Source organism: Equus przewalskii, chromosome 28 (assembly GCF_037783145.1).
Source record: "Equus przewalskii isolate Varuska chromosome 28, EquPr2, whole genome shotgun sequence".
NCBI classification, from domain to species: Eukaryota; Metazoa; Chordata; class Mammalia; order Perissodactyla; family Equidae; genus Equus; species Equus przewalskii.
Genome location: NC_091858.1, coordinates 22,991,399 through 23,011,468, shown reverse-complemented (window position 1 = coordinate 23,011,468; position 20,070 = coordinate 22,991,399). Strand labels below are relative to the sequence as shown.

At 40.5% G+C, this 20,070-nt stretch overlaps 1 protein-coding gene across 3 annotated transcripts in view; it reads left to right on the top strand.

Annotated features, from left to right (window-relative positions):
* The window catches only part of FAM149A (family with sequence similarity 149 member A), a 54,788-nt gene extending 35,001 nt beyond the window's left edge, over positions 1–19,787 (top strand). For all 3 annotated transcript variants that reach the window (XM_070598987.1, XM_008530797.2, XM_070598988.1), the window contains exons 4-14: positions 1,915–2,057; positions 3,707–3,832; positions 4,509–4,679; positions 5,256–5,446; positions 6,948–7,102; positions 10,813–10,916; positions 11,946–12,155; positions 15,733–15,853; positions 16,754–16,882; positions 16,969–17,044; positions 19,321–19,787. In XM_070598987.1, coding sequence (XP_070455088.1) covers positions 1,915–2,057; positions 3,707–3,832; positions 4,509–4,679; positions 5,256–5,446; positions 6,948–7,102; positions 10,813–10,916; positions 11,946–12,155; positions 15,733–15,853; positions 16,754–16,882; positions 16,969–17,044; positions 19,321–19,394 — 1,500 coding nt within the window. In that variant the 3' untranslated portion in view covers positions 19,395–19,787. The remainder of the gene's footprint in view (positions 1–1,914; positions 2,058–3,706; positions 3,833–4,508; positions 4,680–5,255; positions 5,447–6,947; positions 7,103–10,812; positions 10,917–11,945; positions 12,156–15,732; positions 15,854–16,753; positions 16,883–16,968; positions 17,045–19,320) is intronic.
* The last annotated feature ends 283 nt before the right edge of the window (positions 19,788–20,070 follow it).

Sequence of the window (20,070 nt, the reverse complement as noted above, 5' to 3'; positions counted from 1 at the left end):
CTGTCAGTGGCCATGCTGTGGTGGCAGCCCACATACAAAAAGAGGAGGATTGGCAGCAGATGTTAGCTCAGGGTAAATCTTTCTCAGCAAAACAAAACAAAACAAAACAAAACCAAAATCATCATGATTAAGGAATTTTTCCCCAATATTCTAAGTCAGATATTTTACTTTCGCCTTCTAACTTTGGTGGACGCTATTAACTTTAACCCTATTTTTCTCCTTTTTGGAGGTGGGATTTCAGCAGGGTGAGCTTTTTGTCTACAGTTCAGGCTTTTCTTTGGCACTCTGCCCATCAGAGGGTGGCCTTTTGTGAAGCCTCGGTGGCTGGGGAGAACCCTCCACTCCAGTGCCTTCGGGGTCCTGACCCCGCTTTTTTCTTGTTTGAGTTCTGGTTTTCTTTAGCAGCAGCTCCCCACTTCTGACACTCGCGTGGATCCACTTCCCTGTTGGTTTCCGGGCAGTGACTCTCAAAGCTGTGGGAGGGAGAAGGGCGTGGGAGGCGAGGCTGGGAGGGAGTCATCTCTGAAGCGCTCAAGACTTTTGCAAACAAAGTGTGACTCTCTCACTTCTGATGACCAGTCCCCACCCTCACGCCCACTCCCTGTCCCCCCCACTCACACACCCTCCTCATTAGTCTGCAGATGGCGAGTCATCGGCCAGCCAGGACTGTCCGAGCTCTGGGATTCCTTCAGTACACTCCTCATGTCACTATCCAGAGAGGCTCTTACGACTTCCATTTGGACAATTTAAATTACTCCAGACCCTACAACTGATTTTCACTGGAAAACTTTTATTTACTGTTTGAGAGGTAATATTTGCAAAAGCAACAGAATGCAAAAGAGAGGAAATTGAAAGTAAGCCCCCTTTTACGCCCCAGCCCCCAAATCCCTTACTAGGACAAATATTATTCTTGGTTTGCTGCTGATTTGCATTTTAAAAGAGAGAATTCAACGCCTCTGCACTCCACAAATGCAGTTTATTATCAGTTTGAAGGAAGAAGTAACGTGGAGAATATTGTAGAAGTCTATGAAAATCCATCTGAATTGACCCTTTGGATCAGCTGTGTCAGACTGAACATGCACTTTGTTGGTCTGAGTTGTGAGTTAGATTTCAAGTTCACACACCCAAGAAAGGAAATATAACCAGTGCCCTTGCCTTGGAGGCTGCCTGTGCGGTGTTGGTCCTCCCAGAGTAATGTTTGCGTGCTCCTCATTGGCTCTGAGGGCCGTAGGGCGGTTCTTCCAACCGTGGAGAACATACGTGCTGAAAGGTTTTCTCACCCACAACTCACCGCGGTGCCAGTCCAAGAACTCCTAAGACCAGACAGGAAAAATTAATACTCTGGTTTCACCCTAATAACCGTGCCTCTTAGGATAACAAGATTTTTTTTTTTGCTTCATTGATTAAAAGAAGGTGAATGACCTTTTCTATAAGAGTAGTTTTCTTTTTCAGTGGTATCATCATCATCCAAAAAAAATAGCTTGTATTTTGCAGATGTGCTTAGATGTGTCACACCAAATTATATGAGGAACTTATGTTGGTGTACATTTATGTGTATGTGTGTGTGTGCATAGATTTATAGGTGTGTGTGTTCTAGTTTCTATATGAAGGTTTGTGTCAATATGTATACTCATATCTGCGTCTATATCTATGCAAAATCTCAAGTCTCATAACTCATGTAGTAGAAATTATCTCTATTTAACAGTTAAAGAAACTGAGGCTCAGCATGGGATGTAACTTATTAGAAGACTAAAAATCAGAGCACCAATATGTCTGACTGCAAAGTCTTCATTCTTGTTATTGTCATACTCCCTCCTATGTATTCGGTACTTTAAGTTTGTAAGTATCATTGATTATGAAGCCCATATTCCTACAGCTTTTTGTCTTGTAACTAAACGTGCATTTCTTTTTTAGGAGTTTGACAAAGCCAACGCACAGAAAGTACAGCAGTTATTCTGGGAGGTCGAGGAAATGTTATTTGAAGGGAAAGTGAGCCCTCAGACTCAGAATCTCCTGGCTGAATGCAGCGAGTGGGCACGAAGGTCCCTCCATCTCAGGTAGGGAAGTTGTTCATAGGAATTCTCTGGAGTGGCTTGCGGCGTTGCCCCCTCCTGACTTAATACAACGAGTCCATTTTGACTGAGAGCATTGCCCAGTCCAAATATGGATCCAGAACACGTGTCCTTTTTGAGAAATCGTATCCTTTGACATGGTATCTGAGAAAATATCGAGACATTCCAATACTAGAGTGCATTTTAATTTGTGAGAAGCAAATCTCACTCATTCTCGCAAAGGCATTACATATGTCACAAATGCAAGAAGGGTGGAAATAATCCATGAGCTTCCCATTCGCTAGTATGTGAGCACATGTATCTGTCGTCAGTGCTGAGAACCGTGCGGGGTGGGGGGGGAGGGGAGGGGAACAGGGTAACTATTTGCCGAATGATCAGATAGAGGAATCTTACCATTTCACCCAGACTCCTTATGTAGGAAGGACCATTGGTTTTTTTTATGTCAAAGATGAAGAATATAGATTGGTTATAAAGGCAAGCTTTTCTTCCTTCAATCACTCAGCCAGACCTACTTAGGGGAAAAAATCCATCTCAGTTATCTGAAGTCCCTCTATATTATATCTGGGGAGAATAAACTAGAAAACTCATACAAATGTCAATGCATCTTCTGGTTACCTCATCTAGGTAACTTTTTAAGAAAAATCTTAACTAAGTAGGGTTTGAATTTTTATTTTCAGTCCTTCACAAGCCCCTTGCTTTAAAGAGTATAATATGGGGGCCAGCCCCAAGGCTGAGTGGTTAGGTTCTCACGCTCCGCTTTGGCAGCCTGGGGTTGGCCAGTTCGGATCCTGGGTGAGGACCCAAACAAGCCATGCTGTGGCGGCATACCACATAGAAGAACTAGAATGACTTACAACTAGGATATATAACTTTGTACTGGGGCTTTGGGGATAAAAAGAAAAAAAGAGGAAGATTGGCAACAGATGTTAGCTCAGGGACAATCTTCCTCAACAACAACAACAAAGAAACAAAAAGAAAAAAGAAACCCATCAACATCACCTTAAAAAAATAAATAAACAAAGAGCATAATATGTCCACTAGATATTAATCGTGGATGCTTACTTTTCTAGGCATGCTGCGCTTACTGAAAACAGGAGCCCAGACTGCTCCTGCCACTGTTGTCTTACATAGGGAAGACAAAAATGAAGGAGGGGAGGGTAGAAAAAAAAAGACTGCAAGGAACAGAAGCCAAATATATATTTATGTAGTTTTATTTATTATATATATGTATCAGTTGACATTTGTAGAGAACTTCTGTGTGCCTGGCGTTACTATAGATGTTCGAATCAACATGTTATCTCTAAGCCATTCGTCAGTACACCAAGGTAACTATGATTATTCTATCTTGCGTACAAAATCAAACAAATGGAATCAGTGGCTTTGAGAGCCAGAGAACTTTGCCTCAAGCCTCTGCATCAGTGGCAAGAACAGTCTGTCCTCTGCCTCAAGGCCTCTGTTTTTTCTGTGACACCATTATGCTTCTCATGTACAATATGTACCTTATTCCTTCATAGGTGCTCCTTCAAAATATTATTTTATCCGATTTTTAAGATTGCAAAACATTTTTCCCTTTTCCAATAAGAATATTAGGAGTTTCCTAATTTTTTTTTTTTTTTTTTTTTTTTACCTTGCAGAGTATTAGGAAGACAGCTCATCCTGCCAACTGATGAAGGCTTCCAACATTTCCAGGGCAGCGAGCCTGGTTCTGTAGTCCACAAACCCTTCTTTGATGCCTGTGAACGCAACAGCAACATCAGAGAGTATGTTTCTACAAGATACTTTTGAAAAGTATTTTTAATTGCATTTTAGTTATTCTTTTTCCTGTCTATCTCAGCCATGAGCCTTGGCTCCATCACTTTGGGAGTTTAGAGCTCAATGAAGGGCAGGTACACAGCATTTTTTTCCCAGGATGCTTCTGATTCTAAATTGATGATGATGACTGTTTGTGTGTGTGTGTGTGTGTGTGTAACACAGATATCAAGGGAGTTAACTTTTGAACTCTGTTTCAAAGACTCTGAAAGGTGGGTGAGAAGCAAAATCAAAAACTGCCTTATTGTGATGGATCCTAAGCCCCAAGGCAGTAGCAGAAGAAATAAAGCTCTCTCCTGTTTTCTTTTGCTCACGAACAGATTTTGGTAAAATCTCTATGCCATTCACACATTTTTGGGACTGTGCCGTGCCATGCCTTCATTTCAACCAAGAGGATGCAAACTCCTAGAATAACTTAGGCTTTTAAGAAGTCCTTGAAACTTTTAATGATGCCTGTGTAAAAATGTTGCTTTTAGGGATATGACTTTTGTCCAATGTAATGTTTAGTGATTTTTAAAATTTGGGGCTCTGTGCTTTATGGCTATTGGAAAGATCCTCCATGATCACACAAACATCGTATTTTTGACGTTCTACCAGCTCTCAGAGACAGTCTGCTTCTCTCCATAGGTTGTGCATCTCTGGCTCTCAGATACTCCCAGTAGCACCCTCGGCCCCTCCCCTGCCGGGCCCTGGTTGCACAGGGGTTGCTCACCTTCCAGCGTGTTCATCCCTCGAAGAAGAGGTTTATGATGTGGATGGAAAGATTGAAGAGTATTTCGCTTTTGACAGAAGAGAAGAGTAAATAGAATTTTCTTTGACATTGATGTAATAGTATAATAATATTAACTTGGTTGGCATGTATTTTGATTATATGCTCACTTAATGTTTGGTGTATTTTTCACTTATCCAAAGATTTTCCATGCTTTTGAGAGCAATGTGCTTCCAAAAGTTTTTAGATTCCTAGCAGGAAGTGTATGTGCTAGAGCCACGCTTCCCTTTCTTTTTGACAACATGGTGCACACCGAAAACAATAATTGTGTACAGCATGCTGGTGAAAGTGGACAAGGCTGCTGGTGGCCTTCATGCCCATGGGGGCTTCTGGTATCCTGTACCTGACTGACCAGAAGGGCAAAGGGGAAGGTTCAGTCTCTGCACTAAACGCATATTTGGTTCTTAAACAAAAGCTACAAATATAATAAAAATTTGCCTCCTGATTGAAAGTTGGTACGTTAAAAAGTGTGCTGTTTAAACAAGAGAATGCTGTGTTTATTTACATATGTATAATGTACATAGATGCATGCATGTTAGATAGATAGCATTATTTTAACTGTGACCGTTGACACTTGTAGTAATTAGAGTGGGTTTTATCCTTAGTGACGACGAATGCCTTGAACCAAAATCAGCTCGGCATCGTAGGACGTGGCGTAAACATGGACTTCCTCCCGTTTCCCCTCATGACTGCATCAAAGATGCGGTGGCTGCAGAAGTGTTTGATGACGTCTGGACAAATGTGGTAGAAATATTGGAAGAGCTGATTAGAAAAAACTGGGAAATTACACTCACAGGTACTTATTTCTAGAATTTGGCCTAATGAAAAAGGAAAAAAAGACCCCTGTTCCTTAGCTGTGTGTCCCGCTCCCCAGCTTGGCCACACCTAGGACATGATTGGGGTGAGAAGGGAAGTGGGTTTTCTGCCTTTGTTCACAAGTGATCTTTAGTCACTTCAAAAAGGGCATTATTGAGGCAGCCCTGATGGCCTAGTGGTTAAAGTTTGGTGTGCTCCACTTTGGTGGCCCAGGTGCAGTTCCCGGGTGTGGAACCACACCACCTGTCTGTCAGTAGCCATGCTGTGGGAGTGACTTACATAGGACAACTAGAAATACTTTCAACTAAGATATACAACTTTGTACTGGGACTCTGGGGAGGGGAAAAAAAAAGGAGAGGAAGACTGGCAAGAGATATTAGCTCAGGGTGGATCTTTCCCAGCAAAAAAACAAAAAAGAAAATGGACATTATTGCTGTTTGAATGATAAAAATAATATATATGCACTCAGGGAAAAAAACACAGAAATAGACAAGAAAGAGGCTAGAGGTCATTCTTGTGTGTGTGGTAAAAAAACTCACCTAACTATTCTCTAATAATGGGATACTGGTTTTTAATTGTTTATGACATTACTTGTAAAGTAAAATTTAAACAGTTAATTTAACAGTCCCTACATTTAACCATATAAAATATTTTCTAAACCACTTGAAATTGAGCAGAAACAAATCATAGAAATGTCAGTGGTGGACGTTAATGACTAGCATTATGTAATCAATTTGTACAATAGGGTAATGATCATGTTAATGTCAATATTTTCCTTTTTCCAACCAAAGGGATTAGTTGGGATATTATAAACTACTGAGAATCTTTCTTGCTCCAGTTTATAATCCCTATATTTCCACCTACCACTGAAATGATAGGCATTTCATAATGTGTGTGTGGAGAAGTGTGACATGGCTCTGTGTCATCCCTGCCCTCTACAGCAAGGTTCAGTGGTCATAACAGACTCGTGGTAACTCAAGAACAAGTATTCTGTTTGTCTTTTTTTTTTGTGAGGAAGATTGGCCCTGAGCTAACATCTGTTGCCAAGCTTCCTCGTTTTGCCTGAGGAAGATTGTCCCTGAGCTAACATCTGTGCCAATCTTCCTCTATTTTGTATGTGGGACACTGCCACATCATGGCTTGATGAGTGATGTATAGGTCTGTGCTCAGGATCGGAACCTGCGACCTCCAGGTCACCGAAGCAGAGTGCACAAACTTGACCACTACACCACTGAACTGGCCCTTCTTTTTTTTTTTTTTTTCCTTTTTTACATGAGCCACCGCCACAGCATGGCTGCTAACAGACGAGTGGTGTAGGTCCATGCCCGGGAACGAAACCTGGGCTGCTGATGTGGAGCATGCCAAAGTTAACCACTAGGCAACTGGGACTGGCCCCAAATAATTCTCTTTGAATAATGAATTTTAAGTACATGTATTAGATAATATGTTTCTTAATAATATTGATTTTTCTGTTGCCACAGAAGGAAAAAAACAGAAAGAAAACTTGAAAGTAGCTGAGAATAAATCTCCACACCTACTCATATCCCGTATTAACACTGATGTATCCAGTGTCCCCCCATCCAGAAGTTCTGAAACTCGAAGTGTGTCCCTGGCTTCTCATCTTAATCCAGCTCAGGTAGATACTTTCCCACAAGTCTTTCTCTTTCCTTCAATGTTCATATCTCTGGCCTCAGTTTGTCAAGAGTGCCAGTCTATTAAAGTCTGTTAGCAAGTTATTTGGGTCTGTTTGTCAATAAGACTAAGACTTAACAATAATTATTTCATGGAGTTTAATAGAATCATCATCTTCTTTAATAGAGCAGGGACACTCAGATTTGAGATTTTTGCACCTGCTTTGAGCTGTAGAGCTGTTTCCATGTTTTTGAAGAGAGAAAAAGCTTCCTCCCAATATTTCTAGCCAATTTGAAGGTTACAGATCTTGTCCTCTCCTCCCGACAGAGTGATGAAAGAATCGACCAATGAGTATGCCTTGGGTTCATTCAACATTTATTGAGTCTGTATTAAGTGGACTGTATTAGGTGTTCTGAGGAGATACATAGTTGAACAAAGTGTAGTTCCTGACCTAGTAAAACAAGAAGTATAATACAAGTCAGATGCGATGCATTCTGTAAGCGATGTGCAAAGACAGTAATGTGGGAGAATAAAGGAGAGAATCATTCATTCTGGCTGGAGCTTGAGGCTTGAGCTCTTAGATTGGAGGTGGAATTTGAGCAGAAACGTGAACAAATGAGCAGGGCTTCCATGGGTAGGAAGTCTGCGTGGGTCATTTCGGGCCAAGAAAATGCATGGAGGCGTGAAGGCCGGGGCGTGTCTGGGGAACAGTGATTGGACTGAGGGTTAGAGGTTAGGATACTGGGACCAGCAGCGGCGTTGTGGCAAGACCAGGGCATTTAGAATCAGGAGACCTATAATGAGAATTATTTTGTCTATATCGTTTAACTTTTCTAAACTTTAGTTTCCTTATCTATAGAATGAGGAGAATAATACATTGTCCAAGGGGTTGTTGTGGAGATAACATCATCTAAGTCTGTGAGAGCTCATAACATGGAACTGGATATATACTAGGCACTCAATAAATTTTTCTCAAAATGTGTCCTTATTCAAAGATCTAGTGGAAAATGAGGCTGGAAAGGATGAGGTGTTCATGGGAGACCTTCAGTGGTGCTAAGGAGTTTGGACATGTTCTGCACAGCCTACCTTGTGTGGGGGAGCAGAGAAAAAGGATAAGACAGGATTCCTGGTCTTGAGGTCCATACACTTTCCTTGGAGGGAGTCAAGCCATGCCAAGCAATACTACACACACGAACACACACACACACGATAAGGCAATCTAGTAGATAGTAGAGTGGATGAGAGTTTGATCTCTGGGTATAGACTACAAGTTTGGAACCCGACGTCACAATTTATTAGCTCTGTCATCCTTTTTTTTTTTTTAAAGATTGGTGCCTGAGCTTACATCTGTTGCCACTCTTTTTTTTCTTTCTCCCCAAAGCCCACCAGTACATAGTTGTATATTCTAGTTGTAGGTTCCTCTGGTTGTGCTATGTGGGATGCCGCCTCAGCATGGCTTGATGAGTGGTGCGAGTTCTGCGCCCAGGAGATAAACCGGCGAAACCCTGGGCCACCAAAGCAGAGTGTGGGAACACAACCACTTGGCCATGGGGCTGGCCCAGCTCTGTGATCTTGAATCAGTTCTTTTCTCTCAAAATCTCCGTATCATTATCTATGGGATCTATGAGGTAGGAAGCTGTGAGAATTAAAAGATATAAGACATTTACTACAGTGTGTGGCATAGAGTAGGCACTCAATAAGTGTTAGCTTTTATTATCAAATACTAATTATGTATTATATTGTATTATAATTATAATTAGATGTCCTATAGCTCATAAATGCTGTGGAGTTCGAAGGAAGAATAGCACACCCTTCACAAAGTAGAGTAAGACATGAACTAAGATAATAGGCAAGACTTGTTAAGCTGAAGAAGAAAAGGGAGGATGTTCGAGGCAGCTGAGATATGCACCTGGCATATATACAATATGCAAATAAACAGCATACTGTTGCGAGATTAAAGGACACAGGCCTGAATAGGCCATGCGGTTCAGCGGGCAAGGGTTTAAAACAAAAATATCTAATAGGATTGTTCTCTTCGCTAGTGTATGGGCTTTACAGTAGGTCTTCTTTGCTTTTGCTGTTCAGAGTAGCTTTTAGAATTGCGACCAGCTTATTGTATTTTTTGGTCTCTTTAAATTGCTCTGACAGGCTCAACAGTATTTCCCCCTTTGCATATTAGAATAGGCACTATAAATCACATAAAAATGAACAGATGATGACAACATAGAAAAGAACCTTTAAGTATCAGCCAATACAAATAAACAAGAAATATGGAAATTTCAAAATCTAGTTTTTTCAGATATTTTGTTGTTTTCAAAGCTTTTTATGGTTTTAAAAAAATTTTTTACAGCTGTTTTGTTGTTTTCATTTGGATAAATGTTAAAAGAAAATGAATGGACAGCAAAGTTAAAAGTAAAAATAAAATTCTAATAGAGCCCACTTTGAAACAGTCAAAGCGTTCTAGTGGTAATTGTAATATGTCTTAATTTATTCCTCTAACACTTCTTTTTATGTATATTCAATATGGGGAAGATGTGATTGGGGTTGCTACATCTGTTCTTGAACTAGAATAGAATTCTAGTGTTAACATCCTGCTTGCCTGAATCTAAATATTATTTTATTTATTTATTAATTTATATTGAAAGATAACATTTATTTTAGTTAATTAATTAATTAATTAGTTTTGCTTAAGGAAGATGATCCCTGTGCTAACATCTGTGCCAATCTTCCTCTATTTTGTGTGTTGTTTTATTTTTATTTATTTATTGTTATTGAGGTCACATTGGTTTATAACATATAAATTTCAGGAGTACATCATTGTATTTCTACTCTCTATAGACTACATCGTGTTCACCACCAAAAGTCTAGTTGCCTAAATATTATTTTAAATCCTAGTTGGTCATATTGTGGGACTGAAGAGGGAATTAATAATTGCTTAGCCCTTACTTCATGCTTTTGCAAATGTTATCTGATTTAATTCTCACTATAACTCTATGAAGTAGGTATCATTATCCCCAGCTTAAAGATTAGGAAATTAAAACTCTAAGAACAATGTAGTCTTTCCAAGGTCACCAACCAGGAAGCAGTTAGAACTGGGAGGCAAAGGTAAGCCTTTGAGATCTGTGCTTGGGTATGTTCCCAGGCTGTCCTGCTCTCCTGGGCAGCTCCCTGGGGCAAGCTGAGGAGGATGAGGGTAGGAGAAGAGGTCCAAGGCAAGCAGACCAGTTAGGAGCTGCGACACCTTTTCTTTCCTTCTCCAAGATCTGCTGTCTTCCTCCCCTTGGTGTGCCCTGGACGCTGATACGCACTGACTGCAGCTGAGGGCTCCCTCGCCTGCAGCTTCCGGGAGCTCAGAGCGCGGGAGGAGAGTGGGGTTTTGCTTTGTTTTCTCCTGGCCTCTCTACCAGGTCACAGTGCATTGGTGACATTTCTCCATGCAGCCACCCTTTCCAGATTCCAGGAAACTCTCCCTCACTTCTTGTTCTTCTGGGCCTTGGTGTGGCTGTGTGTCCCACTGTTATAAGCCTTGGGGGAATCAAGCTATTCCTTGTTAAACTCTCTTTCCACATCGTGTAAAATATGGCCCCTTTATTAAATTTTCCTCAGATTAGTCAGTTTGGGGGCAAGATTTGTTTCCTGCTGATTCCTCACAGGCATCAGTAATTACAATGACACTGGATGCTTTTCCATTTTTATTGTTTTTGCTTTTCTCAGATTCATCGCTTCTCCAGCAACTTTTATAGTGATTTGAATGGTGTGATGACAATTCAAGCAAAACCGCTTCAGCAGAGACCTACCTATTTTGCAGATAAAACACAGTACGTATGATGCGGGCTCGGCAAGCCAAGGAGTCGAAAGAAAGATTTCTTAGACTCTCAAGGTCCGGCAGTAGTGCTCTTTTATTCAGAGAATAGCATGGAGTAGCATGGGGACAGGACCCATGGGCAGTAAAGTGCTGCTGCATGGAGACAGGACTCATGGGCAGTGAAGAGCTGCAGCATGGGGACAGGACCCATGGGGAGTAAGAGCTGCAGCATGGGGACAGGACCCATGGGGAGTGAAGAGCTGCAGCACCGGGACGGGACCCATGGACAGGGAAGAGCTACACTGGGTTGAGGGCAGGGCTAAATTTATAAGGCATAGGTATGTGAGTTATTTCTTTACAAGACAAAGGAAAGATCATGTAAAAAAAGTTGTTAAAATGGTATCAGTGCAGGTTGGGGTCTGGTTATCGGGTGGTCTTATAACTTTGGACACGAATCAGTTCGGATCAGGTCAGGACATCTTATATTTCCCAGAGGATGATATAGATCGGTATGTAGGGCAGGACACTTTCGGCTTCTCTCCCTGGGGCAGCCTTGATCATCATCACGTATAAGAAATAACTCCCCAGCCTCTTTCCTATGCTGGACACACTGGAGCACTGAAGACCACAGAGGACATGAGATAATGAGAATCCCATTTAATCCCACGATCCAGGTGTGCCTGGATCCAGCCACCGTGTAAGAATAAAAACACACTGTTCTGATATCAACCACACAACAGTTACTATTAGGTTGGAGCAGATAAGAAAGGGGGAATGTAGCTGGGAATTCTTAATCTTGTGTGCTATGCTATTTGATTACAAATAGTGAGAAACTTAGATCATTTTTCCAGTGGATGATTCTTCATTGACATTGAAATTGGATTGGAAATGAGAATCTGTCCATTCATTCAACAAATACTTAGGACTGTTTTCTATGGTACCAGGCACTGTCCGAGACTAGGCCTAGTAATGGGCAAATATATATGTGTGCTGTTCTCGCAGTGCTTACATCTGAGTAATTAATTTGATTTGCCTCCCCCAGGAATGAGCAAGAGGACAAATCATTGGGTGTAGGAGCCAGCGCTCTTTCCTCCGCACGGTATCGTCTGGGACGAATCTCAGATAGTCGTGGGCTACAGAGTTCTGCAAAGAAAACGCCGACACATAGGAGGCTGCCTTCTCTTACTTCCGACTCGCAGAGAATGAAAACCCCCAATGTGTGCAGTGAGGAAGTTCTTAGGGGAACAAAACTGTAAGTCTTGTTTCCTTCACGGTAAACCAAAGGCCACGGAGGATAGAGACACTTGTCAAATAGGGCTTATGGTTTATTCCAGACAAAGCATCCTCTGTCACATTTTATGTGGACACTTTTCTAAATAGTTCATCAACTTGAGTATTTACCAGGAGTTCGTTCCAGGAGTATACTTAGCTGCATACCAGAATGTAAAGTCAGGCAGTGCGTCCCATGGCACAGGCAGTGAGGCAAAATGAAACTAATAGTGACATGATCTTGGATGGCCTTCAGTGGCCTTGTCTGTAAAACTAATAATTCACTAATGCTTTTAAATTGCATGATTAATACTTTTATTGTGAGGTTTAATTAATTAATGTATGTAAAATGCTTTAAAATAAAAGGAGCGTATGCTGACTAGTTTTTATCTCTAAGGATGTGTTTCCCTCTATATAGGGAGTTTCAGAAAAGCTTTTGACCTTAGGGACCAACATCAAATCATCGCCTTATTAGAAAGGAATCTGTGTCTTCCTTTATCATGGAATTACAAGGGAGCTTTCCAGCTTTCTCACCTACTCAAGTGTCAGCCCATACTTAGGTTAATAGCAGCTAGTGTTTTTTGATTGCTTTCTGTGTTACCAGCAACAGGTAAATGAATCACATTTATTATTTATTCCCTACCACAAACTTTTTGAGTGGGTACTCATATTATCCCAAATCGAAAATGAGGAAACAGAGGCTGTTTCTTTAGTTGAATAACTTGCCAAAGATCATCCCACCAGGGGTGGCCGAGCTGGGACACCCCCACAGCACTGTCTAGTTTTGGAGGTCATCCCCTGGACCACTGAGCCACGGGTTCTCTGCAGCAAGGGAGGGAGTTACAGAGTGGTCCCCCGGAAGGGGTGGCAGGTGAAAGCAGGTGCCAGTACTTAACCAACAACTGGCTGCGTTACATGGCACCACTTCCAGCTTTTTGATAGTAATGTTTCCTTCACAATTTGGAACTGATATTTCCAGCTTTGTTTGGATCTGCTCTGCTAATTCTTTCAAGGTCTCCCTCCTTCCTCTCGCTGTGGCCACCTGGGACCCCTTCCTCACCCCATGCCCATGTCAACAGCACATCACTGGCTCCCTCTTCCTCCCGGTCCACCTGGGCTCCGCTCTCAGGCTTTTGTCGAAAACCTTTTCTCTTTCCTATTGAAATAAATTCAGACGCCTCCACTGTACATTCCCTTCTTGTGCTGGCCCCTCCCTATCTGTAGACCTGTGTTTTCCAACATTTTTGGTTTGATTTCCATGCTAAGGAGCCCATTTAGAGTATCTTTTCTAATTCCTCCTCCACCTGTGGAATTTTTTTTGTTTTTTTTGAGGAAGATTAGCCCTGAGCTAACATCTGCTGCCACTGTCCTCTTTTTGCTGAGGAAGACTGGCCCTGAGCTAACATCTGTGCCCATCTTCCTCTACTTTATATATGGGATGCCTACCACAGCATGGCATGCCAAGCGGTGCCATGTCCGCACCTGGGATCCAAACCAGCAAACCCTGGGCCGCTGAAGAGGAACTTTCGAACTTAATCGTTGCACCGCTGGCCGGCCCCCCACCCGGGAATTTAATACTACAAATACACTATATATGGTTCATGTACTGTTTTTTATATCTGTGTTTTACACATACAAAGAGTAAGATATTTTTGTCCCATCGAGAACCAATATTTACCCTTTGGGGACAACATCACCCTCTTTGATGTACAAACCTCTTTCCCAGTACTTCTCATCAGTTTTTTCTTTGACCCACAAACATACCAGCCATGCGTATTCTAACTTCCATGATTTTGTTCATGATCTTTCACTTTTATTGAAATAACATATTTTTTCTAATTATCGAAATACTGCAGGTTCATTGTGGAACATTAGGACAATACCAAAAATCTGAGTAGAAATCAAAGATCGCCTGTATGCCCAACACAGAAATATAAAAATGACAACTGTTAGTAAACTTACTACCAATTTTGTCTGTAACTATATTTATTCCTTTCTTTCCGTTATCTTTTTTCTAATACTGTTATCTCGCTATTGTATAATGTGGCACTTTTTCACCTACTTTTTTCACTTAACATTATTCACATTTCCCATATTTTTAAATATTTTTGAAAGCATGATTTTAATGAGTGAAAAATAATCATGTGGTTATGTATGTGATAATTTATCAAGTATTTCCCTATTACTGAAACTTTTCATTTCGTCTGTATTTTCACTGTTGTAATCTGCAGCGAACATCTTTTTATATAAATCTTAATAAGGATGTCTTTAAATTGTTTCTTGATGGTGCAGGCCTAGAAGTAAAGCTACCAGGTCAAAAGTTATGGTTGTTTTTAAGGCTCTTGAAATTTTTTTTTTTAAAGATTTTATTTTTTTCCTTTTTCTCCCCAAAGCCCCCGATACATAGTTGTATATTCTTCGTTGTGGGTCCTTCTACTTGCGGCATGTGGGATGCTGCCTCAGCGTGGTTTGATGAGCAGTGCCGTGTCCGCGCCCAGGATTCGAACCAATGAAACACTGGGCCGCCTGCAGCGGAGCGCGCGAACTTAACCACTCGGCCATGGGGCTAGCCCCTCTTGAAATATTTTTCCAAAGTTTTTCCTGGAATAGTTCTACCAGTTTATAGTCCCACTATAGTACAATACACAAGACGCTCTCTTTCCTGGCAGCCTCTAAACTTTGGGTTGTATGTGTATTTTAAAACTTGATAGGTGCAAAATTGTCATATTTTAACTTTCATAACTTTATTATTAGTGAATAAGTGAATTAGAATCTGTTTCTAGCATATCTATCCGTATTCTTGCGCACAAACCAGACAATTTAATTTTTCAGTGTTAATGTGTGGTAGGGAAGCTCTCCTATCATCCTTACCCTTATTTTATTAAAATTTACTCACCCATCCTGACAAATAAGTTTTACCATCTGGTCATCAAATTCCACAAGAAGAAAAAGTATCCCATTGGACTTCATAGCATTAAATCTATTAAAAATGTAAGAATAACTAACATTTTCACAATTTTTAGTTGTCCCATCAGAGAACATATTTTGCCCCCCCTTTTTGTGACATATCTCTTTTTTGTGACCTTACATAAAGTTTTGTAGTTTTTCTCATAGAAGCCCTGCACTTGTATAATTAATATTATCCTTCATGATTGTTCCACTCCCTAAATTTCTACAGTCCTTATATTCAGAATCATAGACCATAGCACTTCATTATACAAACTGCATTGCGTTGTACTCTACTGCATGTGTTTTCAATTACTTATAAGCTCCTTAAGGGAAGGAAATAGCTCTTCGATTGTTTCTGTGTTCTGCACAGTGGCTGGCATAGTGCAGCACTCAGGAAATACAGGCTGACAGTCAGTGCTAAACAAGAAGGCGACTGGAGCTAGTGGTCCACTCTGGCTCACATTTGTCTTCCTGAAGCTCAGGTCATTCTACTTGGCGTTTCTTTGGGAAGGGAGAATGTGCTTAATGGCTCAGATCAGGAACTTCATCTAGGGTCTATCCCTCACTCTCTTTGCACCCGGATGCTAAGTGACGTGTTGTTGTGTTTACAGGCAAGCCGGCATAGACCGCCTGTCCTCCCCACCAGTTCAAACCTCGCGGAGCAGGTTACCCCCAATAGGCTCGGAGGCTGGTGAGCAGAGCGCGGCAGTTCCCGGATCTCGCCCAGTTTCTGTAAGACAGATTTCATTATATTTAAGAGCGCCATTTAGATAGTCTGTTGGGAAACAAACAAACAAACAAAATATAATTTTGATGCTTCCAAATGAACTCAGTACCATAAATTATCTCCATAATCTGCTTCCTGAAAGTAAATGGCTTGTGAGAATTTACACGTGGTAGGGGGGTTTATTCACTATTTTGTGAAATAAACACGTGCCTTGAAATAAATCAGAAAGTCTGGGTATCAAGGAAATATCTGATGGTCAGAAGGTATAGAGAAGAAAATAGCATGAAGGCTAGGTGGGGAGACAGGCAGATCTGTGTTTGAATCCTGCCACACAAGCTCTCTGTACAATTTGGAGCAAATTAATCTCCCTGATCCATACTTTTCTCATCTACAGAAGAGCAATAATGATTCCTACCTCAAAGAAATGTTGTAAGGACTCAATGAATTTATAGATGTTGAATAATGCCTGGCATAAATTAAGAACTCTCCCATTCCCAGAAGGCAAGAGTTGTAAAACTTTAATATTTATCCTAAGAATGTTGTGGCTTAGAGTGAAATCATAAAAGAAGGCAAATATCACATTAAAAAAGTCTGAAGCTTCTCAAATACAGAATTACATTTCTCTTATGATTTAAATTAAGAATTTTGTGTGGTTAAGTCTTTTAATTCATATTTACCTGTTAGGACATGACCATTTTATCTGGTTAAATAATACAATTACATCATTAAAATATATTTTGATATTTATGCTTAGTAGACTTTATTCTTAGCAATATCTAAATAAAAGTTTTCAAATAAGCAAGTGAATGGATAAGTGAGTGAATGGTTAAAGCGTATATAGATTTCCCTTTGTCTTTTTAAGGATTGCATTTATTTTAAACAAGAACCTCTTATCCCTCCTTTAGTACAGAGGAAGGCATCCACAAAGCCGTGTGTTAAGTGCGATACCGGACAGTATAGAACGGTCGCCTCTTCGAGAAAGATCTCTGACTGTGGAACAGTTTTCAAGGCCCAGCACAACCCATACATTTCGGGTAAGTTGTCCGTTACCAATAACTTTAATTTTTAAAAATATTTGAAACCATAAAAGTGATCCCTCATTTTATTTTTCTTCTAACAGTCAGAGATGCCTCGAAAAAGTTCACTGACCGTGATGGAATTTGCTAGTCACACATGGACAGGTCAAGGTTTGACAGGTCAGTGTTCTCCATATATAAATAAAATGATGTAATATGTGACCTTTGAAGTTTCAGAAGGAGAAATTGAAGATGATCTCTATTCATAGGACTATTTTGACCATGTAAGAGGAAATACCAACTTTTTGTGGTCTATGGCCAGACCTCAAAAATCTCTATAAAGAGCAAAATTGCAAAGACAAGCATTTGCCAGCTGTTGGTTGTAAAGGGGAAAATGCCCAAACGCTCTTTATTAACTTGGCGGCTCGTTCTCATAAAAAAGGAAAATGCTGTCTTATGTCCCTTAGGAGAAATCAGTGTTGCTGTCTGCTTTGGAATTTTCATGCTTTTCTCCTAAATGAAACCCTGATCTTACTTCTCTTTGAAGACCTAATTATAAAAATGTTTGATAAAATTAATACAGATATCCTAATTATTTTATAATTTAGAGTTTTACAGATAAATACCCATTCTCAGCCTCAGAGGCTGTTTGAAGCATAAAGTTTTTAGTCTGAATGCAGGCCAATGATGTGGTAATTTTCAAAACTGCTACCAACTCTTTTGTTCAAGGAGGCAACATAGCATTGTCATGAGTCATGTGGTGTTCCACTCTGCAATCAATTGCCTGGTTTCCTCCTGGCTCTACTATCTACTAGCTGTGCAACCTTGGGAATGCCTCAACCTCTCTGGGCCTCAGTTTCTTCTTTTATAACAAGCTGAGTGGATAAAATAACTATTGGGAGAATGTATACAGAGGACCTAGCTAGATGCCAGGCATATACTGTTGCTCAAAAATCATAAACCATTTGTATTATAGATAATCTGAAATGTAAAGGATAATTTGCTGTTTTAAGGGAAATATTTAATATATTATAATTTTAAAATAAATGTAAAATTTAAGCATTGGGACAACATAGGTTTATCACTGTTTGCATGAGCTCTTCTATAGTTCAATATCATAGTGATGTCAAAGATTCTTCAGCCTTTCGAGATTTTTCTCCAATGCTAATAGCTCTAGGCTACTGTGCCTTTTTGTTGCTTTTTTTCTTGTACGTTCCCTATCAGTGTTAGTGGTCATTGTCAATGACAACAGCTACTTCTCTAAAAGGCAGCCATGCTACATTGTCAGGTAATGCTCTTAACAGAATTGTGGCTGAGCAGGGGGAAAGTAAGCATCCAAGTTTGTTTATTAATCAATAACAAGGTAACAAGTGCTCACTCTGTACCCAGTCCCGTGCTCAAGGCTGAGATTCAAACACCAAGGATGTTTTGGTCTGTGCCTCAAGGAACATTCAGTCTAGTGGGGGAGATGGAGAGGGCTATGAGAGTGATGAGCAGGGCCACCTAGCTGGAGATGCAGGAGGGTAAAGGGGCCTCTGGAGGAGGTGGGAGCCGCAGGCATCAGGATGAACGTCACGTGGTGTGAGACAGAAGGAGTGAAGGTTGACAAATATGATTCTGCGGACGGCCAGCAGACAGTGGTCCTGAGGAGGGAATCCAAGGACTCTTGATGAATTCAGTTTTGGAGACGTTGCCTGCAGCATGCTGAGGGGAGATGGCTAATAGTTTGTTGGGCACACACAGCAGTAGAGATTAGGAGAGGGAACTGGGCTCTGAATTTGTTTTGAAATCTGCACTCTTAATTTTTTCACCAAATACTAAGTCAGTGTATTCTCTTGTCAATAACTTTGTGACAAATATTATTATTGATAGTTGGGAGCCTTTTTAATTTCTATAAAAGCCATCAAGGGTACATAAGAGAGATGTTTCTGTATTTCTAAGGATTTATTTCTTTTTCTCTGACATGCAGACATATCTCTTTCTTATTTTTGCCTTTAGGTCAAAAAGCACCAGGAACTATTAACTTAGGAACATTTGTTCTGTGGCAGAAAAAAAGGAGAAATTGAGGGGATATCACCAACAGTGGGAAGGATCTTAAGGCAGCTGACATTGCTTCTGTCCCTGTGAAGTAGCAGGTCTGGCAGAGCTCCCTGCTCAACTTCCGGGGCCTTAGGGATCCACCTTGGGATAGAAGGTTCTTGCAAACCCACCAGCTCTGGGAGAACAGGTGGCCAGCACCCAGGCTTGGTGAAGGGGGAGCATACTTCCTTCTTCTCAGGACCCAAAATGGTGGTTTTTGCATATGACTATTTCCTGGTTTGTGTAAAAGGGAAATTAAAATAATTTTTTTCTTTTTAAAAAATATCATCTGCATGGAATGTACAAAACCATTCCTTTGAGAGCTGGAATTTTTAACATTTTAAGGAGAATTACTTTACTTTTGGTTGGTGTTTCAGGTTCACAGTATCAGTCTAAATCTTTTCAGAGGACGACCTTGACTTCCAGAAAGAGATTCCAAGTGGTGTCTTGATGTTCCTTCGGCAGACCTACAACGCGGTTGGAGCACGCAAAGCCTCAGCACACCATTTATCACTTGAAAAACGGAAGAACAAGTATTATATTATGTATGTTTGTCTGACAGTCTGAGATGTTAGACGATCTGAGAGAAATGCAAACAAATGGACAACTTAATTTTGAACACTTTGCACTGTAGAGAGAATACAAGTTAAACTGACCAAGCTTCCTCTTTATGGGGACCTTTATTCCAAGAAAAGTTCTTTAGGCTTTCCTGAGAAGAATCTGATATGTGTTTATAATCCGTCATTTTATCAATTATACATAGACACACACAGAATTTGTGTATGTATTCACATACTACTTAATATATAAGAGTATATTAATCTGGGAATATGCCATTCTGTAACTTTGTGTCTTGACATATTTTTTGTGTCTCATCCTGTTATTAATTCCGTCGAAATGCTAGTCACTAATAGATATTACTCCCTTTAGAAAATAGGAAAAATCCTAGTCACTAATAGATATTACTCCCTTCTTTAAAAAATAGCGAAGTCATCTTTGGTACAATATGCCAGTTTGACTCAGATTCAGTTTGTTCTAGTCATGGTGCTGACTTTCTTAGGCCTTTTTTAAAAAGTACTTTCGTCACGAACTTCTTTGGGGAATGGCAGTGGCTAAGTTTCCCAAAC